The sequence below is a fragment of the Periplaneta americana genome, chromosome 10 (assembly GCF_040183065.1).
Source record: "Periplaneta americana isolate PAMFEO1 chromosome 10, P.americana_PAMFEO1_priV1, whole genome shotgun sequence".
NCBI classification, from domain to species: domain Eukaryota; kingdom Metazoa; phylum Arthropoda; class Insecta; order Blattodea; family Blattidae; genus Periplaneta; species Periplaneta americana.
This window is the reverse complement of record NC_091126.1, coordinates 42,835,364-42,859,663: the sequence shown is the minus strand read 5'-3', so window position 1 is coordinate 42,859,663 and position 24,300 is coordinate 42,835,364. Positions and strand designations below refer to the sequence as shown.

The following is a 24,300-nucleotide window of genomic DNA, read 5'->3' as shown; positions in this document are numbered from 1 at the left end:
TATTAGAGGTATTAAAGAAATTTAATGCAGAGAAATAAATATATTAATATTTGAATGTGAGAGCCGTTTTTCCAAAACTCGCTTTCTGCAGAAATGGGTGAAATTCAGTTATATGTATATGGATTATACCATTTGAAGGTACTGGCTTTCATATTCTGCAACTTGTTTTAGCCTAAAAACCTGAGAAAGTTCGATCGTTTTTCCAAAACTCGCTTTCTGCTACGAAATTGATAAAATAAAACTTGCTTTCTACATTCATTTAGAGAGATGGATACAGTTTCAAGAATGAAAAATGTCGACCATGTAAGCAAAGAAACGATTCTAGATGTAGCAAAATTAATGAAATTTATTGAAATGGCGGATGATGCCAAGTCGTTCTATGAAGAGGTACTAAAAGGAAATCATACAAAAGACTGCCTCAATGTAAGTGATGTGATGGAAAGTATGGATGTAGGGGAAACATACTAAGACTCTTAAATAACTTAGTTCATCATTCAGTGTAATAAACTGATTTATATTGATTTTGAAAAAGTAATGTTCCTAACAACATCGTTTTCCGTAAATATTATGTTTAATTCATGTCTTAATGGTGTATTGTCATTGTTATTTTTTTGTTTGTTTCTTTCATTTGTGATTTCTTAAATAATATTTTTCATTTCAGAGTATTATGGAAAAGGCGAGTTTTGAAAAAAAACTCCAGTTTTTTGCACGTAATGTTACAGTAGATAAATTTAAATTGTACTTTTAATTTCTGCATGTCTCAAAAGGTGTCTAAAGAATAAAGGACATGGAACAAAGTTCGAAAAATTTTCATAAAAGTTTAACTCTGTAATCAGTTTTTTTTTGAGTCTCCTGAAAAATTGTAATTTTGCAAAAAGCGAGTTTTGGAAAAACGGTCCTCATATGTATATATCTTATTATTCGTTTAATTAAATTTAGGAATATACAGTAATTTTACTTTTCTGTATTAACATGGAACGTTTATGTGGACATCTATTCGGGAAAAACGTTCGTCACCATTTCTGTAACACTCCACGCGTCTCTTGTGCATTAGTGGGAGTACGCCGATACAACTTGCAACAAAGCGTTGTTTCTTAGTGGCAGCGGATCGATGCAACCCGCAACATAACATTAGGCCTATTGGAAAAATAAATGAAGTTTGAATTTCATCGTAATTAGGGCCTATCTGTATTACATTCAAGATATTACCAGCAGTGGCGTAGCGTCAATGCAAGCTAAAAAGCTCAGCTTCCCCAGTTAATAATAATTTTATAATAAACCTGCAGTTTACGAACAAAATTATTTATTAATTTTAATAGAATTTATATTTATGCGTTAAATATTGTGATGCGGCAGCTTAAGATGATTTGTGATGCAGCGGTAAACAAGAAGCCTGCACACACGAGCTTCCAAGCAGACTGGTTTCTTTCACTCATTCTTCTGTGTAACCCACCCAGCAGATTTTCCATCCCTTTCTAACTAAACTACCCTGGTCGCAAGGCTCGCAAGAAGCTAGCTTTTACATTGAAAATAATTTCGTTTCCGAGTTGTCCCTTTCGTGAGTTGTGTTCAGTTGAAGTGTTAGTTGCATTGTGGCTGATATAAATAATCAGTGAAATAACAGTTCCTGACACCAATTTACTTGAATTTTTTAGGACAATTCTATTATCAAGACTGACTTACGAACAAAAGTGTGATTTAGAAAACAAATGACCTACTCCCTTGCTGTCAATGAAGGACACAACCAAAACACAGACTCATACTTACGTAATGATACTAATACTGTATATATTGACCGTTAATATTGTGATTTCTATAAGTATGACAGGGAGTGAGCTAATGTTATACTATACGTGTCTGTTTGTTAGAGATATGTGTAAACCGTGAATCATATTTTACTACGTACCATTTGAGGTCATATCTTATTGGTGTTACTTACAAGATTCCAACCAATCTTCGGACTACTGACTCGACATTGAGTATTATTTATTTTAACCCGTAAGTGGTGAGGTATTTTTCTAGTCACGTAACTGGTGAGGTGGGGATTGCACTTACCCCAACTTAGAAACTTGTATCGTAGCACTCAGATAATCAAACTGAATTTTTAATTTATATAATCAAGTACTTTTATTAGTTTTAACTAGGTTTTCTTCAAAATTAGGGAAGCAGGCAGCATAATAATAATAATAATAATAATAATAATAATAATAATAATAATAATAATAATAATAATAATGTTTTATTTTCGCTGGCAGAGTTAAGGCCATAAGGCCTTCTCTTCCACTCAACCAGCCTTAATCAATACAATACATAAATTTAAATTACAAATATTTTCATTACACTTAAAAGGTTCTCCAGCAATAATCTTCACTACACATTTATTTAAATTTAGATAAATCTATAAGGTAAAGTAGTAACTTAATTTATGAGCTAATTTAATTCAATGAATTATAATTAATTTAATATTTGAGATAGTAAAATGATGAAAATTAATTTAATATAAGCTTACTAGGACTATGTTACAGGGAGAATATATATATTTCTATTTCTATAATGAGAATATTAATGTAATTGCCATTAGAGGTTTTGTAAATCTATTTAGAGAAATTAAAGATAATAATAATAAGAATGGACAGATGTTAGTTTCATTATAAGTAACAAATATTAATCAGCAATTCATCTGTTAAGTAAGAATTTATGTAATTTTGACCTAAATGAAGCTATTGTCCAACAACAACCCCTTATATCACTCGGAAGCGAGTTCCAATTTCTAGCAACTGAAACTGTACAGGATGAAGAATATAAAGATGTCTTGTGGTAGGGTATAATGAGTAAATTGTTATAATGAGATCTTGTACTTAGCTGATGATATGCGGATAAATTTTGAAAACGAGAAGCCAAATATATTGGGGTAGCGGTGCGCAGGATTTGAAATAAGAGAACAAGACAATGCAGGGCTCGTCGATCGCTTAGCCTTAGCCAAGACAGAGTTTGGAAAGACGGGGAAACATGATCATACTTACGAATATTACAAATATAACGGACGCACGCATTATGCACACGTTGTAGCCTGTTGCTCAAATTTGCATTTAGGTTACTTAATATAATATCGCAGTAGTCAAAGTGTGGCATCACGAGTGTTTGTACAAGGATTAATTTTAATTTATCAGGAAGAAAGTTCTTCAGTCGCTTTAATGAGTGAATAATGGAAAATATTTGCATAATAAGCAATGAAAAAAAAAATATATATATATATATATATATATATATATATATATATATATATATATATATATATCTCCGCACATCAACCTGGCGCAGGCTTCTTTTCGTACAATGGCTGGAGTACTCACAGCCACCACCTCACCAATTTACGGGTTAAGACTATATTTTTGCAATACGTTTTCTCATATGTACATGAAAGACAACTTGAGTTAGCTTCCCCTGCTCAAAATTTCATGCTACGCTACTGATTACCAGTGGCTTGAGCAGCCACATTTCACGCAATTATAGCGATTCTACTAATCCCTTTCCTTCCTTTTTAATTCAAAGATTGTTATTCTCCTCCAAGATACTTAAAATACGTAGAATTAAGTTTATATCATTAAATTTAGGTTAGCTTCCTATATTTTAATTCCAACACTACAGTCACCTTCTAAACTATCTACATAATGAAATCAAATTTGCATAGGCTATTTAGATACACGAGTTAAGTTTTTAATATCTTAATTCTAATATTGCTGTCCTCTTCTAATGTGCCTATTTAGAGCTTATTTTAAGATTTTAAAACATAATTTATGTGCTTAAATGTGATTTTTTAGAGTTTAAATATTCCAGGTCTACTCATAAAAGTGAATAAAATCGTTAAATAACTTTGGCGCTACAAGCGTACACAGATGGTCGGACAGAATCACGATATTTAGTGATTATGTATTAAACCTGTTAATGTTGTAATTACTATTAATATTAATATTATGTTATTGTTATATCATATCGTCATCGTTTACAAGTAGTCCTAATGTTATATTTTATAGTTGAGTTCTTTTATTAGTAGGCCTAACCACGATACTAAATTGCTTGTTTTAAAGTTATATATTTATATCTCTTATTGAGGTCTTAGCAAAATATGTATCTAGTAAGCGATATATGCAATGGAGGGGGAAAGGAACTGGCCACCCTAACCCATTATCTCCTGCCTTAGTTTCCTCATGAGTTATGCCGTATTGGTTTCAGTTGTCTTCGGACAGTTGACTAAACAACATATTTCTTTAAATAATTAAATAAATGGTAACAGAAGTCTACAGCCAATTTACACTCAAGTGACTGCGACGCAGAAAGCTTCGCATAACCAGCCTTCTAGTTCATTAATGCAAATGAGGAAGGGAGAATGACTGACTCAACATCGCGTGATGCGTCAGCTATGAATGTTGACCTTGATGAACTTGACAGTGTGCCCAACAGTATGAAGTGTTCTATAGGGAGCATAGGCTAATAAACGTGTTCTAAATCTTACAATAACTTATGTACTCATTAGTCTTTAAGTGGTACGTACATAACGTATTTCACTTTTGATTTACATAGTAGATGATAATTGATAACACAATGTAAAGAAAAAGCCGAAATTTGGATTCGGAAATTTGGCCACATTGTGTGAGATTCCCATTGTTCATTTGCACAGGATGTTGAGTAATACTACTTATACTTCGTTCATGTTCGATCTTGTTCGTCCTTGTTCGCATCCGTTATCGTTTCTTTTGTGTACACAGACCAGTTTGGATGTATAAATTTCCATGTTGTAAGTAGAAGAAAGTTATATTCGATCTGTGTGGTTATTTTGAAACACTGCTGCGGAAACTATTGGAGCACCAGTCTGAACCATTGTCACGTAAGTAATATAAATATCTCTAATTCGTTGCAGTATCCATATCAAAGCATCTTTTTCCATAAAGAAAAACGGAAGTACAAATTTCTCAAAGTTAACGATTTGTGGTCGTAATCTCAAACTTTAGTAAATTAAATTCATAACAGCTTCTAGAAGAAGTTTCCATATCAGTGTCCTAATAATTGACTAGCATGAAGTACGAAGTATAGTGCGCAGCGCAGAACAGAACTCTGAATCGAACTACGTACTGTATGAGGAAAACTGCGTTCCGCAATAATTGAAATAATGCCGAAAAGACTTTAGTATGGTTGCTGGGAGATAGCAAAGTACCAGGTGAACTGTTAACGACTCTAAAATAAACTTAAGCTCACCAAATCAAGATTAGAAAAATTTCTGTATACTTAAAAAAAAAAAACATAATATTTACGTATGACGGATGAATGCAGCCATACTGTTCCATTATGTAACAGTAGATCTAGATGGCACAGGTCAGATACAGATGAGTGTTATTTTGTTCGTGATAGCGGAAGGATCTGAAACTGACATGAGAATCTAATCCCTTATTTTTATATTTACACATTGACTGCCTAAATTAATTTATACTAGAGTATTTCATATAATCCGTTTGAGTTCTCGTTAATAATGTTATTCTTACAATAGACAGTGAAAGTTGTCGCGCATGGAAGTCTGTTATAGACCTATTATTGGACTGTACTTTAGTAACATCGTTTCTACGAAGATAACGTTATTTGCTGATTGATGGAACCACTTAAAATATTGATTCCAATGTAATTGTTAAAAAAAAAATATTCTGTACACAACTGGTACCGGTAAAAAAAAAATACCGGTAATAGAAGTGAGGTTATGTTTTTGCCGAAATCACTGACGACATAGTTCGCTTTCATCCGCAACATTACAACTACTCCATGTTTCGTGTAAAAGTGACATATGTAACGACATCTAACAATATCCAAATGTTAGAGATCATTGCTTTATTCCTATTGCGTTTTGTAAGGATATGTATTTTAATATAACGCAATCTGATATTCAGATAATGAATATTAGAATGATGTTATAAGCATGACCTTTCATAATTCTGTAAAATTTCCAATAGTTATTCTAATCCCGTGAAAATAACTTACATTCCATATGCTATAATGAAATGAAGTGACTTTATAGATTATTTACAACGGTTATACGTGTGATAATTTTTTCTCCTGTTTATATACTTTATGTACTATTGCGTTACCACATTAAGGTACAAATTTATTTGCATCCTTTGGTTCTAGTCGAGTCATACGTATCGTATACGAAAGAGAATAGTGCGGACGTCATTTTCACACCGAAAATAAGGGTCGAAAGTTGCTGTGAAAATGATGATCGGCAGAGAGGTGCGGGCAGGCGGGATCGCTTGAGGAGGTGAAAGGGGTAGGCGGCAGGGAGAGGCAGCACAGCTTATTTCTTACTTATCACAGAGAAAAGACGAGTTTTCCTAAGGTCGAATCAGTGACAGGTTAGGTTAGTTTAGGCTTTTGGTATGCCTTGGAAGAAAAGACGTATTCTTAGATATTGTTAGTATATGCAAATCATACCAAAACCTAAACTAACCTAACCTCTCACTGATTTGACCATAAGAAAACTCTTTTCTTTTTTTTTTCTCTGTGATCAGTAAGGAAACCCACGTAAATGAGATGTGCTGCACCTCATTGCTGCCTAACCCTTTCACCTGGACGAAGCGATCCCGTCTGCCTGCACCTGTCCACCGGCCCCCACTTTCATAGGAGCTTTCACCCTTATTTCGGTGCCAAATTGGTGTCGGCACTCAATTTTTTTTTTCGTTCACGGTACATATGGCTCGACTAGAACTCAAGTACATAAATATATTTGTACCTTAACGTGGTAACGCAATTGTAAAGAAAACGCTCTATTTGAAGGATAGAAAAAATTTGGGGACTCACTTTTTGTGTCGTTATTTTATTATATTGAATGTCAAAACCTAATATTGACACTGTCAATTGTAAGGAGTATCATTTTACGAGGTACTGTAGAAACAATTTTGAAAATAGATTATAGATACAAACATTACCAGTACCGGTATGTTAACTTGTAGACTTTTATTAACTTTAGGTCACTGTATATGTATGAAGTAGTTCGGAGTTACTGAAGGTATTCGTGGTGTCAGTAGGAGGTCTGTAGTAATTCGGTATTTTTATTTATCGACTATAGTACCATCATAAATGGGGTTGAACTTAGCACTATAGGCTGTAATTCCGCGCTATCTCGTAGCCTAAACAATCATATGAATCACTGATTATGTATGGACTATTTCGATGTTAGTGGTACGAGAACGATACCGTACTGTTAGTAATATACAATATTAACTCTTTCACTAATATTTGTGTTGAATTACTATTTAATCTCTTTGTAGTTCCGTCATATTTCTGTCTCAATATTTCGTTAGTGTACTCCAGTATTAAGGAAGAAGGAATAGTCCCATTGAAGCATATTGCATTTGTTCTATCACTCTCCATAAGTCCTTGTTTGCTATATGATAAGGATGGGAGGAGGAGACCTATGATATCTGAGAGATGTGAGGGTTGGGCCTAAATAGGCTAAATACACATTGTATATGTTTCAATGAGTTTTGTCTATGGCATTAGACACATTTTTCAGCAGGGGAATACGAATGTTAAGGTTCTGTTCATATCATTTTGTGCTCTTTTTTTTCAATATTGGCCCAAACTCACGTTGACTTAAGAAGACAGAGCAATTTATTATGAAATGAGCGTACATAGATCTAGTCTTCCGAAATGTATGTTTTTGAAAATCATTATCACATACTGGCACTGGTAAGGGAAAAACTTACTTTCCCTCTTTTTATGAGTGCATTCCGACTTCTGTACACACTGACAATCAATTCCAAAATTGGTAAGTCACCTAAGAGCACATACAGTATATAACAGTGTTGTTTGTACACCTCATATATTATTAAACCGATCTTTGAAATAACTTTAAAATTCAAAATATATCAATAAAACTAAATTCATTATGTTTGATGAGTTAAACACAAACACAGTGACATGAATAAAATTAATTTACATATACCTGTTACTTACATAAAAATTTAAAACTACATATTCCTTGAAACTCATGTAACACTGTTGTTCGTACACTTACCCCACAGACAGAGGATAGTTATACGTTTTAATCAGAGGCGTATACTGGTTAAAGGGTTTGGGCTACTGCTGACCCTATTATTACACAAAATATATCTAACAATTACTTTAATTTTAATTACTATGGTAAAACTAATAATACAAAATTATTACATTATGTTATATTATAAACTTTTTCTTTTGTAATTCCCTTGGGCTACCGCCGGTAGCCCCGGTAGCCCGCAAAATACGCCCCTGGTTTTAATGCATAGTAAACAAGCTTGCAGTGTGCACAGGGTTGTCTTTCAGTGGTCACTTGCTGTTAGTCTGTCATTCAGAATTGTATACAATGGAGCGTCGTTAAGGAGCTGAGTTCCGACTTAAAGAGAGCTATTGGGTGGTATGCATAAAATTGTAGCATTACCTTTTGCTTCGACTGTAGAAGATACTTGAAGCAGAAGTATATACTTCGTTTTGTATGCATAAACCTGATACTACTACTACTACTACAAAGTATGTACTAATTACATGGCGGTAGTATAAACTATCAAGACTATTCGATTATATCGATTATCGACAGTACTTCGGGTTTATCTCCTAAGATTCGTTAGTTTTCGCCTTCCATGCATTTATGTTAATTTCTTTGTGGGAAAATTGATTGTTGTCCTCAAAATCTTGTTAGTATAACAAGAAAAAGGACACTTACGACGCAGTGGGAAGTGTAGACGAGCGAGCATGAGAACAACTACTGTTTGTTAATCCACTAGTAAAATACCTAGCATTATTAAACAAGTCGCAAACTCCGCCGCAAGAAGTGATAAAGAAAAAGTCATCCAGGCTATGAAAGTTGAGGTGGAAGTTTACAGCAAGAAAAAAATGGACGAAAAGCAAATTATGAAAAAAATAAATAACAAGTGAAGTAAAAATCAGATATAAATCAGACAGGCACAAAATGTTAATCAATAAATTTACATGTAATCTAGTTCTTCATGTAAATACATCATAGAATCATTTTGCTAAAAATGTATTATTTTAAGTAACAATAACAAAAATCAAGTGGCAGAATTCCATTTATTTCAAAATCAACATTTGAGTACGTAGTCCATTACAGAAATTTTCCATATAGGTTTTTTTATTTATAAAATCTATATAACTTCTTATAATCACGTTCTGATGATTCTCGTCTTTCCTTGTAGGATTTTCTAGCGCGAATTTGCGTAAATTCTGTCATATTAAACCGTAAAAATGCTTATGCTGAGCTAACAAAGTCTCAAACACGGCAGACCACGATTTTTCTTAGTTTACACTTAGAAGTAGAAGTATATACTACTTGTTATGCATATAAATAGTGGTTTATACTACGAATTCTAGCATAAACTAAACATGGCCTTCCAAATCAACTTTCTGCTACACAGGAAAGACTTTAATATGGGTTTTTATACATAAAGATCTTAGTACTTATTACGAAAACCTTAGCAATAGCATTTACTTCAACTTTATGCAAATGTACAACAATTTCGAAATTATGAAATTTGGAATAACTTGGCAAGAAAAACCAAGCAAAGATTATTAAATGCACGTGACTAGAGATTCACAGTTAATAAGTTGTAAAAATCCAAGAATAAGTGTTCCACAAATTCGAATCATGATTGAAGAGTCTTCAAACACGAAGATCAGTAATCAAACTATCCGGTGTGTGTCGTGGAAAAATGGTTACTGTGATAGAAGACCACAAAAGAGGCCATACATTAGTGACACAAATCAAGCTCGAAAATTGTATTTCGATAAAGAGCATGTTGGTAAGGATGATGAATTTTTGAACAGGGTAATTTGGTCAGATGAGACGGAGATAAATCTTTATGGTTCTGATGGCATTCATAGGATATGGAGAAAGCCCAACACAGATAACAACAGAAACAACACATTACCAATACCTACAGTGAAACACGGGAGTGGATGCATTCTGTTATGGGGATGTATGTCTACAAATGGTGTGGAAAATATTGAGTTCAAAGATGGGATTATGGATTAGTATGGATTTTAAGGCCAAATGTTAGGTAGAGTACACAAAAAATGGGGATGCTACTTGTGTATATGTTCCAACAAGACAATGACAGTAAACATACTGCTCAAATCAATAAGGATTGGCTCATATGGAACATATCCCAAAACATGCGAACACCTCCTCAATCACCAAACTTAAACCTCATCGAATATTTGTTGGAAATTTTGAAAAGGAGTGTGAGAAAGCAGAAGTGTACAACCATAGAAGATTTTAAGGGGTTATGCTACAAGATATTAATTGTTTTTCAAAAGTGTAAATAATCAAAGTGTACAAACAAGAGTGTTAGATGTTTTTGTTTATTTTGTTTTGTTTAATGTATTCAGAAGTTTATATTTTATTTTTTGACTTGAATATATTCCATACTCCATGTGTAATAGTTCCCTCATATGAAAATAAATTAAATTATATATTTTCATAAGATAAATTAGCGTTTTATTTGGAAAATAGAACTGGACAAACAACACTGTTATATACTGTAGAACTGTTCTGTAATACTGCTAGTCTAGTACATGCAGTTTGTGAGTGTGATGTACACCTTTGTTACTTTGAATAGACCATAATGGCTGGTTAAATCATTTCTTGCGTATATTAATGTTCATGTTTAAAAAAAATAATTCAGTGTAGGCTAATAAAAATAAAACTTTTTGTTGAAGAACAATTGATTAAATATTTAACTTTCATTATACATAATACATATTATTTTAGTACTTTTTTAAAATCTGTATTTATATAGTCGTTATACTCCTAGGTCATATCACAACTGTCTGCAGTTTACTGTTGGGAATGTTTGTTGATGTTATACTGTGTCTGTTTTGTGGTAGCCTAATTGGGGGTCCAATCCGGAATTCACCTTTACTAAACTGAAAATTAGTTATATTCAGTCGAGAGAAACAATGGAAAAGACCTTGTCCAGACTGGTCGGCTCCAGAGATCGAACCCATGACCTCCCGAATGCAAGTCCAGTGCGTTAGAAATGTCACCATGTAATTTGTCCACGAGGTGCGCAGATGGTGGCGGGAGGGCGGGCGGACAGGAGGGTGGAGCCTACAGCCTGATCAGTTTGTGAAAATACAGCGCCTCTCATTTATTTTCATGCATCAAAGGCAAGAACGGGATCGGGATGAGGTGGCTATCATGCTGATAAAAATTCTGCATGGTGAACTGAGTGGCTGGGAGCAGTATCGGAAAGAGGAGTGTAGAAAGGGGAAGACTCCTGTCACGTGATCTGAAGATAGGCGTGACTGACCAGAAATTGGTTTCTGTGTCGCGGACAAATTCCATAGCGACATCTCTGTCACTGAGCCACCTCACTCGGTTTTTGTAATACATGTGATAGTTTACAATATTAGGTGGAATTTTCCAAAATTACAATAATTTAGAAATCAACACTTGTTACATTTTACTTGTACATTCAGAATACAAGTAGGCCCCCATGCTTGAAACTTGTATTAGTTTTTGTGCCTTTTAAAAAATTATGAGAATTTGTTATTGAATGTCACAGATATTGTTAATGAATTTTTATGAATATAGTCTACTTTACAGTTTTCACATAGATCTCATGAGAAAATATGCTTTTAGATTTGGTCATGAGTCGTATTCTCTTCTTTCGCTTTTGCCATTTGGGCTCTCATAAGAACACAGATAGTATGCTGGTGATGATGAGTGACAGAAATAATCAGGGACATTCACGTCACATAATCGAAGTAGTTTGAATAAAAATGTTGATTACGTTATTGCATTCTGAATCTTGTATTCTGAATAGTATTCTTATATTTCACCACAATGTTGAAATACTGACCAAATATCCGAAGTGTGTTTTAGATATAAGTTATATGTAGTTGTTCATTTAAGCACTTAGTTCTGCGTTTTCAAATTCCCATCTCAGTTCAAACTCTCCTAACGAAAGTTGCGATTTTTTAGAATAAATGAACTTTCTAACTAGGCCTATAGTTATAAAAATCTCTGCATACCATAATATTAAATTAGTAATGTTACAGTATATTGGTAATATTAATTATAGTTTTTAAGTTAAAAATAATTGTCAGCTGGCACTTAATAGTAGTAATATGGGTTATGGGTTGTTTAGGAGGAAAAAATATATTTTTGAAACTTTCACAGTGGTCAACATGAGAAATTTGTTGGTTTTGCACTGTCATAAGTGTAGGATTAGCAGTGTTCTATTTAACAATGCTTTCTTCTGAAGAGGTTATTGTGCCATAATTCAATATGAGCACGAGATTCAGTGAGATTATTTGTTCGTGAGTCAGCTTTCCCTGCTATATTATCATGTGTAATGTGCGCCAGTCAGCAAAGTGTGGTCATTTGAGTATGATACCTTGCCTGTTAAGGAGTATTCAATCAGTTAGGCACTTAGGGCCATATTCATAGAAATTCTTAGTACAGGCTTCCGGTGGATGATCAGCAAACTAACGTTTTTTGTATTCATAAACCAGTGTTAGCGATTTGACATGATATGAGTCCCGTACAAGTAACCAGTCGATAGCCAGGGCTAGTTTAGCATGCCCATAGCACGGGCTAGTGAAATGTCTATGAATAGCATCCTTAGTGAATAAGCTTACAGTTCCATCATTTGTGCTCTCATCTTTATGAGATAAGTAATATTTCTTTACAGTGTAGTGTGAAAAATTCATTACCGTAGGATCTGAGTAACTTAAATATAAAAACAATCTTTTTAAGTTTAAAGACCCGTAGTTTGTTACCATGATAAAATATTCCAGTCAGTTGTTTTATATTATATTTATTTTCAAGTATGTTGACCTTTTCTTGTCAAAATAATAATCCTAAGTTTAACTATACCAATTTTATCCCCTGGATGGGTAAATTTGGGTATAACTTAATGTGGATTATTTAAGTAAAATATGCTTTAAAGTCCTTATGCGTTCAAATTACTGGAACCATTAGTTAATGTACAAGTTGGTATATAAAAAAGCTTAATTAACATGATAAAAAAAGTCTGCCAGGCAATACTAAAGTTATTGACAAGGTTTATTTTGTAAATTTAAAATATCTACCATTAATATATGGGACAGAAAACACTTCGGACATTTATTTGTCCTTCGTCTATTCATCATGTGTGTATGTGACATTATCTGGAACAAAAAACTAGGTTAGTTGTCAATTAACCTAAAATTATACCAAAATTACCCCATGTTTGTAAATTGTAATTTACTAAAAAGATTGCTAGTGATATATTACGAAATTTATTAAAACATGTTCAAAACAGGTGTAATGTACACATATATGAATTTCGTTACCATATCACAGCTGGTTTTCCAACACTATTGCTTTGAATACAACGTGTTTATTCATAAACTTATAAACAAAAACATTTCTTTACCAGGCTCTATCAGTGTGATTAACACAAATTTTTAACATTCCATCATAGGCAATTGTGAAATAGACAGTAAATATTAAATTGGCATGTGTATGAAGATATGGTCAAGTTTTATTCATTAAATTGTAATATACCCAAATTATCTCAATATACCCAAATTACACCGACTCACCTTAGGCTCAGATTTTTTGTGACAAGAACATCGAAATGCCAAGGTCAGCACCTACATGAAAACTGACTCATGAATTAATAATCTCACTGCAGTTGACAAATTTTGCCAAGAGCTCTCTTATCAGGGACAGTTTCTTTTATATGTCTTAGATCTATGACACGGGATCCAGCTTTAATTATATCATGTTAAGGCTTTTATTGACATCTGAATTCATTGCCCTCAATCGCGTTTGAGCCTGTGAACATTTGTTCCAACAACTAGAATGGTGACCACTAGATCACAGGAGAACTTAAATGTAAGAACACTTAACTTTTCATAAGTACATATTGGCATTCAGCTTTCCTTTCATTCTCCATTGATGGAGCTGAGACATACCTCAAACTTTTTTTTTTATATCTGTGACATGGTGCGAGAACCGAAAAACTTCTCACCGCAAAATGCAGACAGTGTAATACATGAGACAGAGTTCGCTGAATTGGTAGAATTAGTTCTGAAATTTTATGGAACCAACACGAAGAAGAAAAACTATCTCTTTAGTGTAACTTTCAGAACAGCTTCACTTCCTCATTCAGTGAACCACAACAACATGTATGATATCACCTTCAATGACCTTCGTTCTAGCATTACTGCATATGCTTCTGTACCGAGCGAGGAGTAAATATGGCCACCGCCACAGAGAATGCGGTACTCTCCAATATACATTGACTCTGTTGAGGATTAGATTCAAGTGACATCTAGTAAAGTAATTTGTAATCTAATCATCTGGTTCTTTCCCCATCATCTAAATCAGTGATCACCAAAAGCTGTGACGCTACACATGCCCCTGCCTCCACTTAAGCGTAACCATGGCATCATACTCCCACCCTCTGTTTACAGCCTTCACTTCGATATAAGTGAAGACATTTATCAGCAGCGGACGTACGCATGTAATGTTACAAGTGTGTAGGATAATATGTTTCGATGTCTTTTCCAGAACAGAAAACAGATAATATGTAAAAACTTAATTTTAAGGAGCATGGGAGGAAAAGTATTTCTTTTGTGCAGATGGCAAAAATATGAGATACTTAATTTGTTGTAAATTTTAAAATGAAGTATAAAGGAACAATGCACGTTATTATTATTCTTCTCGTTATAAAGACTACCACGCCTCTACCTGTAAATTGAATATTTCATTAATAAACAAGCAATAAAAATTATTGGCTTCTATGTCTTAATCGGTGGTAAAATACTTAAGACGTTTTTTTTTTCGACGTATGTAGTGTAATTTGAATATTTCATTAATAAATAAATAATAAAAAGTATCGGCTTCTATGTCTTAATCGGGGTAAAATACTTCGACGTTTTTTCGACGTATGCAGTGTAATTTGAATATTTCATTAATAAACAAACAATAAAAAGTATCGGCTTCTATATCTTAATCGGGGTAAAATACTTCGACGTTTTTTTCTACGTATGTAGTGTAATTTGAATATTTCATTAATAAACAAACAATAAAAAGTATTGGCTTCTATATCTTAATCGGGGTAAAATACTTCGACGCTTTTTTCGACGTATGTAGTGTAATTTGAATATTTCATTAATAAACAAACAATAAAAAGTATCGGCTTCTATGTCTTAATTGGGGTAAAATACTTCGACGTTTTTTTTTCGACGTATGTAGTGTAATTTGAATATTTCATTAATAAACGAACAATAAAAATTATCGGCTTTTTCAAATATCTGCTGATGTAAAGTACACGTTCCTTTTATGGTAAATAAGAAAATGTATTTTATTTTATTAATAATACAAAAATAATGAATAGGAGGATAAAAGTTAACACGGAAAAAGTGTGTGTAGTTAATAAGTAGAAGAATATTGTTTTTGTTTTTTGGTCACAGTCCGACTCTGCATTACCTGAGGAGATACCCACTCCATCCCTCTCTCTGCGATAGTGGTGTGCGGGTTGCATTTCTATTACGTCACAATTTGGCAACTACTGATCTAAATGCTTCTTGTGGTGGGGGAAGAAGCAGCATTGGTTCACTTCTTTAAGGAATTTCCAAAGAAAATATATTTACTAGACCTAAGTATTCTTCTTTGAAGTAGGAGAGACTACTTACCGCGATAATGATGACTTCCCTTTAAACTGTAATGCCAAGCACAATATCTCACTGACATACATGATATATTGCATAATTACCAAATCTTTTCCTGTATTAGTTGTAAAATTTTAATGGAAAAATTTTAATTCATACGTGATCATGTTTGTTTCTTCAGAACTTCAGAATGTGGTTTCCTCTTCTGGTCTTAACGACCATCCAACTGGCTGCTGCAATAGTATGCCCAGGAGGACGCACAACATGTGCTGCATCGATGACGTGTTGCGAACTGCCCCATGGTGGAGAAGGTTGCTGCCCTTATGCCAATGCTACATGTTGTGCAGACAAAGTACACTGTTGTCCACAAGGTAAGATTTTAATATTGCGCTTGTTACTGTTAATTCGTCTCAATTAATGACAAACGAAGCTTGGTTTCATTTTAGTAGTTGTGTCCACCGCTTACAAACTCTCAGTTAGTGCATGAAATTCCTCTTTATGATCAGAAATTGAGTGTGTGGTGTAACATTACTATATGCAGAATAATTGGTCTCATTTTCTTTTATGCTCGACCATGCCGAAATGTAGTAATTATACACCTGGTAGTAGCCCTTTAATGCACCTCATTAAAGTACACCTATTCATTATAATTCAGTTGTTCAGCCGATGAGAAATCACTATTGTACCATTATAAAACCGCAAGTATCGATTATTCTCAGATATGCAATCGAAAGACAATTAGTGAAAAGTCACGGAGGCTGGAAATCCAATACTGTCGCAGAAGGTTATGTTCTGTTACAATAATAATTAGCGTTAATTGTAAATAATATTCAAATAAATTCAATTTGTCATCTCGTTTTTCAATTCTAAATCAATTCCAGGTTATATCAAGACTAATGTTCATGTTATTCTCTAGATTATATCAAGGTCAGTGACATTTGTGCCTCGGAAAAAATCAATACTTTCGCGTCTGCGCACATCTCACAATTCAGGTCAGTTCTGCTCCTCACTTACATAACCATAACATGAATACTTATAAATAATTTCAAGTTAGAAATATAGTCGAGCATAAAAAGTCGTATGAAACTTGCCTATAATGGTAATTAAGACGCTCGTATGAAAATTATGAAACTTGCTTGTGCTCGTTTCATAAACAAACATACTCGCGTCTTAATTACTACCATTATAGGCTCGTTGCATAATGTACCATTATGATACAGTCAACTCACAACATTGTGTGTGAAACACATTGTGGCCGTGTGGCAATTTTGACTAGAGATAGAAAAACAGAGTTTACTTTCCGTAGGATAATGCCACTGCTCATTCAGCCACTATATTGTTACAAGCATTAGAAGAAGTTTTTGATGAGAAATAGTTGAGAATAATCATTATCCGAACAAATTTTTCTATTTCCTTTTGAAAAACACGCATAAAGTCTAGGTAAAGATTAATTTTTTGGTCCTACAGAATATATCTGTTATGGTAACAATGGTTATTAGAGGAGAAAAAATTGCTTCAGCACCAGGGATCGAACCCGGGTCCTTTGTTCTATGTATCAAGTGCTCTAACCACTGAGCTATGCTGAAGTTCAATCCACAGCACCGAATCGAATCAAAAATGAAAATGAATCAAAATAAAACATTATGTAAAGGAGATTTTGTGAATGATGCATGGGAAAGTATGTAGAGAATATACAGTCAGTAAAAAATGGCTCCGTACATCAGACTCACATATTAACATTTGTGAAAAAATCTGATTAAATATAGAGTGAAAAAATAAATTTTATTATTACATAAAATATACTCGTTTACGGTTAATACCTACAGAAAACAGCGCAGTTACCTCTGTACATTTTCTTGTAAACACGACACAACACAACTCAAAAGTAAAGGAGAGTACATAAAGTCTCCGTACGGATAGCACTGGTGTAAGAGAACCTGTGTTTGTTGTTGTTCAGAAAACTATAGAGTCAGTATAGAATTGCCTATGACTGTAGTAAGGTAAGACGCAACAAAACTTGGGACTACAATGGAAATACCAATACCAATTAGAGAGTTAATTGTTAAGTTGAGAAAGGAGGGACAGTCGATAAAAAATATCAGAAAATGTAAAAAAAAAAAACCTCTTCTGTACAATATGTGTTTGAAAGGTACAATGACACAAAATAACTGGTTAATAGAAGTCGATCAGGACGATCCAAGAATCTGGAATCCAACCATAGACAGGCAGTATTGAGATCCGTCAGAGAAAATCCAAAGATAATTGCATAGAGACTGGCGGCCATGGTTAAAGAAGATTATGGGGTAGAGGTGGTATCTCAGACTATACGAAATGTCATAAAAGACGAAAGTTACCATGGCCGAGTTGCCTGAAAGAAGCCCTATGTGAGCAACGTCAACAAGCAGAAGAGATTTGCTTTCGCAAAGGAGCATTTTAACAAATGGCAGGACTTTTGGAATTCAATCATTATCTTAAATGATTCGGATGGTAGGACAATGGTATGGAGAAAGCCAAGTGAACAATTACAGAGCAAGAATTTGTGCACTACTGTAAAACATGGAGAAGGTAGTGTTTTTGTTTGGGGCTGCATGAGTGCTGCAGATTTGGGAAATTTGTTTTTGTGGACAGGACTATGGACTGAATACAATATTTGAACATCCTGAAGGAAGACCTACACGACAATGCTGAAAAACTAAACACCAGTGAAACATTTATCTTTGATCAAGACAATGACTCTAAACATACTGCCTCAAATGTAAAGCTCTGGTTATTATACAATAAAAAAAAAACAGCTCCATACTCCTCCCCAATCCCCTGACATTGATTACCGTAACAAATTTATGAGATGAAATGAAACGAAGGCTGAAAAAAAAAAAAACAAAATAAGAAGCAAGCAACAATTGAGGGAAAAATTCTAGAAGAATGGGGCAACATTGAGCCAGAGAAAGCAAGAAAAGTAGTACAAAATATGCCTAAACGAATGAGGGATGCAATACAAACAAAAGGAAGTCCAACTGTTCACTGAATGAAGAGTGGTTAGTGATTTGAATGCATAGAAACTGTAGTGTACGGAGACTTTTGTTTTATTATGTTTTTGGTTTTCAGTTTCATTTAATATAATTTACAAGTTTGTTTGTTTATTTTTCAAATTACTGTACATAATTCCGTTAGTATACATCAGGATAATCTATAGAAACGGAACAGCAAGTTTTTGTTTTACTTTTGTATATGTTATTATATCAGTAAGGGACAGAAAACTTATAACTTAAGAGGTTGGTGCATGAGTGGCATGAGTGACAAAACGTAAAAAAGTGACAAAGTGAAAAGAGTGATAGTGACAGAAAAGACGGTAAGGGAAGGGAATAATGGTTAAAAAAAGGATAAGATACAAGTAATAACCAGAGAGTGATAATATGTAGTGATACAAATATAATAAAGAAAGTGGGAATGGAAAGGTAATGAAACGGTAGAAACTACTTCGTCTGAAAATATACAGATTAGATTAATGGCAATAAGTGGTTAGTGAATGTTAGTGATTCAAATGAATAAATAAGTTAACAACTATAGAAGAGTTCAACAAATATAAACAATGTTCGGACCAATTAATAAGAGATTGAGAGAAGTCATTTTTTTAGTTAAATGAGATCAGTAAGAATAAGATAGATAACTAGGAAAGGCAAGGGTAAATATAAGAAGAAGGGAGGGAAACAGAGGTGAGGGACGTGATAGAAAAGTGATCAGGGTCATTTATATGTAATAGCCGTAGGTTTAGAAAAAGCGTAAGCAGAAAATCATGTATCCAAGGGAGTGATGGCACTGTATACAGAAATGTGAAGAGCCATCACGACCAATGTAAGCTGGTGGAATAAATATATCATATCATATCATATGTTATTATATAAAAGAGAATAAATTATTAAGTTGTAGGGAGACATTTTTTACTGACTGTAGTTTGTATTCCTTTTTTGCTTCTTTTTAGGATACTTCTGTAAGAATGGACGGTGCAAGAAAGAACAAATGTATTGGTATCATATTCCTGGAGAGCGAATAATGGAATACAGTGAAGAGAGCAACAGTTTGCTTGGGAGCAGTGGAGAGAGCAATGCTATTGAACAAGTAAACATAAACAACAAGGTGACAAATACAAGTAAGTAAAATTTGTACTCACACTTTTCATGTTAAGATAGAAGCACTGAAGTCGTTCTATGGGTATGTATTATCCATGCCACGTTATGACAACTTCTTCCCATACTATCAGTTTCTGTAACATAACACAGTAACATTCTTCACTTGTTCCGAAAATCTTAACTGACAGTGTGTAACCACATGCATTCTACCAATGTTGCCTCTTCTCCATCCATTTCCGAAAGTCAAGCAATGGGGGAGGGGCAGTGGTGTCATGGAGGCCATATATGGAAACCTACAGTTTTTTAATTGATCATATGGCGAAGAGAAAATTTTGCCCATATGGAGACATACAGCATATGGGTGCCTAAGTTTTGTACAATGGAAATCATCTCTTGCTGTTCTTAATATATCTCCTTTAATGTCCATGAACATAAACGGTCACCACCTCTACAACACTGGAATCCAGAACAATATGTAAAAGAATGGTTGAAAAGCACCAAAGTGCTGCAGATATACTCTTCAGGATTCACCAAGACAGATGTGCCTCTACTGTAAAAGTTTGATGAGATCTGCTTTAAATTTAGCTTGTTTCACAGTTTTATTGAAAAGTAAGTCAAAATAATTTACATATTACTTATTTTAAATATTTTGAAGGATATTGTATATTTGAAAGACTGCACATTTTTTTTTCACCAATTTTCCCTCGACTTAATTCATAGTTTATACATATCAAAATTGTTTATAAAGCTTGTCCCTTCGTTTCTAATGCATAAAAATAATTTAATAACTGAAAATAATATATTCTATAAAAAATGGACATCTCTTTGCCATCCTAACTGCTTGTATATCCCTTAAAAATTAATGGTAAAGTAGGAACAAATACCAATGCGTAAGGTGGATCACTGACTCATTGTACTACTACCGTGGTAAAGGACAGAGTCAAAATTACCATGTGTGTATGACAGACACCTCCAATTAGTTGCTCGGAAAGAAAACTGTAGTTTTTTCAGTTTTCTTGAGAAACTTATTCTGACAGCAGGTGCTATGGTGCCAGTCGCAGCCAAGTCAGAAAATTGGATTTCAATTGATGATGGCTTTATTAGTGATGGTAAAATTGTACTGTGCCAAAGTGTGTGACTATGAGAACATTGTTCCGAGTATCAATCCTCATCTGAAATACGCACCAGTTATTTCGTGTGAAATTGAGAGATCGTTTTCAATTTATAAGAGCGTTCTAACAGACAGAAGGCAATGGATGTCCGCAGAAAATCTGGAAAAATATGTAATTTTATTAATTGCGCCTCCAGACAATAATTAAATGAGGTTGAATCACGTGTGCACCTGTAATTTTTTTCTGTTCTGTTTTCTTATCAGTGTGCAAAAATACATCTAATAAAACATAGATTTTAAGCTACATTTTATTTATTTATTTTATTTATTTACATAGTTTGCCACTTTTAGCTATATATTTATGTACACATTTCTCATTTCCAATTTACATAAAATCCGGGTTCTAAGTATTACATTACTTTTTCATGGGCATACATTAAAATATAGTGAGTAGTTACTGAGAAAATAGTGCGTTTCTTCGTTGGAGTTTCATAAATATCTGGGTCAGAAATTTTAATTTTTTTTTTGTACCTGTCATACCAATTTTATTTTGGTTCTGACAACAATTTATTAATATTTTTGTATGACGAAACCCCATTGTTTTTTTACAATGTGTCGAAAAAAATTCGTGCATTCTGCACAATTTTCACAGTTTCCGTTCTTGCACCTCTTCCATTCACAAAACCACGTCTTCTCTAGTTGAAATCTTCTTCACAGAAGTTGCCTCATTTCACTTTGCACCTTTCTGTTTGATTGCATTGCATACAGGAGATTCATGTATCACTACGAGATCGTTTTTAGTTGGAGTCTTAACTACAGTAATTAACGCACAATGTAATACTGGCGACGCTGATGCCACCGGCGTGGCTCAGTCGGTTAAGGCGCTTGTCTGCCGGTCTGAAGTTGCGTTCGGGCGCGGGTTCGATCCCCGCTTGGGCTGATTACCTGGTTGGGTTTTTTCCGAGGTTTTCCCCAACCGTAATGTGAATGCAAGGTAATCTATGGCGAATCCTCGGCCTCATCTCGCCAAATATCATCTCGCTATCACAAATCTCATCGATGCTAAATAACCTAGTAGTTGATACAGCGTCGTTAAATAACCAACTAAAATAAAAATAAAAAGCGACGCTGATATAACCTCTGCAGTTGCGAACATCACTAAATAAACCATAATTAAAAATTTTTTTACAACCAATCTGTATTACTTCTAACCACAAACTGAAATAAACGTGCTATGGCACAGATATTGCAACATTGTGTTAAACTACGAGCATTAAATTTTGTAACCACTAATTGACAGAGCTGTGTGTTGATGTGGGGATATCTACTACAGCAATTCTTGGAAGAAACGGTCGTCCTAACGTGGCCAGGAATTACATTAGGTCTTCCTTATAATATAATCATAATCATTTATTGCATCCATTGATCATATACATGATATGGGACATGTCATATTTACAAACTAATAATTAATTATATAATATACATAAAAGTAATAACTATAATTAAAAGAAACACAAATACAAATATACGAAACTTGGAACTTCATTGTAGAAAACTACAGGTTGGTCGATTTCTGCTGTAAGTCCCGTTTGCAATATATCTTGAAGTCGGGACATTTCATTTAGCAGTCTGGAGTAAATTTCAACCAATTTCATGAGAAGACATCCTTCTCGAAGTCAGGATCTGGAAAAGAGGAAGTAAAATTTTTGAAGTAAGGCGTTCTTTTTCTATTCAGTTATGACGAATTTTCAATAAATTCGTTCATACTGTAAAAGCAGTTTTTGATTAAAATTTTGTAAAGAGTTTTCTTAAATTTTTGATGTGCAGATATTTCTTTAAGATAATTTGGTAGACCATTATACATAAGAAGAACGTCCGATGTTCTCAGAAAACCATATATAGTATAGGCCTAGTATAAAAATATATATGTTTAGTTTTTTAATTACATTCAAATGTTTTTACATTCGTGAACATTATCCATACATTAAGAAATATTGCATCCTTCATAAGTCAATTATTCAGACACCTCTATAAACATATTGTTTCATTTATTAAAAAAAATAATCAATAACTGATGCTGCGATTTATGTGATTATTGGACAGAATATGAGAGTTTCATTTTCGTACTTTTAATACCAGTACTATATTTCCATTTCAAGAAATTTAATAACTCATTTTAAAGATGTCTGAAAAATTTCCTAACCAAGAAAACAAAATTAAACAGCTGTAATAGCAATGTTAAGTCAATCGTCTTTTATGATTCTCAAACCTGGAATTAAATGCACCAATCATAAAAAGAAGTGCATTAACCAATGTCTCAGGAAAATCTTCGAAATTTTGTGGCCAGAGAAAATAAAGAATGAAATTGTATTGGTACTCGCAGGCGAGGAATCACTGCAGTTACAGATACAAAAGAGAAAATGGCGACGAATAAACCATACATTAAGGAAACCTGATTCTGCGATACAGAAACAAGCTCTGGACTCGAAACCTCAGGGATCCTGTAGAAGAGGACGATCTAATTCTTCATGGAGAAGAACTGTTCATAACGAAATTGGACACCTGGAGTGAAGTGAAGGCAACGGCATCAAATCGTGTCAGATGGGAAACATTTACTGCAGTCCCATGCTCCAGCATGGAGTGACAGGATATGAATGAATGAATGAATGAGTAAATAAATAAATAAATAAATAATTTCTACCCCATATATTAAGGAGAATCTCATTTCTGAGAGTCTTGAGAGAAAAGGCAGTCTGTTTAAAATATCATTGCAATTTGTACGAAAAATATATTTCATATTTATACAGTATCGCAGTAAATCTTTTCCCTTTGCAGCATTGTCTGTGGGCACTCGCTGTCCTGATGGAAGCAGCTGCAAAGGCCATGAGACATGTTGTCTGATAAGTCCGAATGCTTATGGCTGTTGCCCAGATGATTATGGAGTGTGCTGCAATGACTACAAGCGGTGTTGCCCTCAGGGTTATAAGTGCTCTGGTGATGTTTGCACTAAGGTTTGTATATCTCAAAGTCCTGTTAGATATCTAGACCATTGTGTTAGGTATGCAGAGACATAGGAATGACTTTTTCTAATATTTCACATTGCTAGTCCTATGAACTAAAGGTAGCAGTGCTTATAGAGAGTGAAATCATCAGTAGGCCCATGAGATTGTGGAGATTTCATTTAAAGAAGTGATTTATTCTGTAACTTTTTTCTCTCTCAATTGATAGCCAACGAGATTTTGTTATGATATCTTGTTTCTCCTGATGAAAATACCTGGCTTAAAGTATAGAACATTATTATAGAATGTACGACTTGAGGCTTTCCCGGCATTTGATGTAGAATAACTCTTCTCG

General features: G+C 33.9%; 1 protein-coding gene across 4 annotated transcripts in view; it reads left to right on the top strand.

The window, feature by feature from the left end:
• Window positions 1–24,300, top strand: part of LOC138707614 (progranulin-like) — an 83,560-nt gene that overhangs the window by 22,987 nt on the left and 36,273 nt on the right. For 2 of the 4 annotated variants that reach the window (XM_069837274.1, XM_069837275.1), the window contains exons 2-4: window positions 15,887–16,076; window positions 19,685–19,852; window positions 23,782–23,957. In XM_069837274.1, the coding sequence (XP_069693375.1) occupies window positions 15,896–16,076; window positions 19,685–19,852; window positions 23,782–23,957 (525 nt within the window). In that variant the 5' untranslated portion in view covers window positions 15,887–15,895. Of the gene's footprint in view, window positions 1–4,654; window positions 4,886–6,749; window positions 7,811–15,886; window positions 16,077–19,684; window positions 19,853–23,781; window positions 23,958–24,300 lie in introns of those variants that run through there. The other 2 variants (XM_069837271.1, XM_069837272.1) reach the window with 2 other exon arrangements.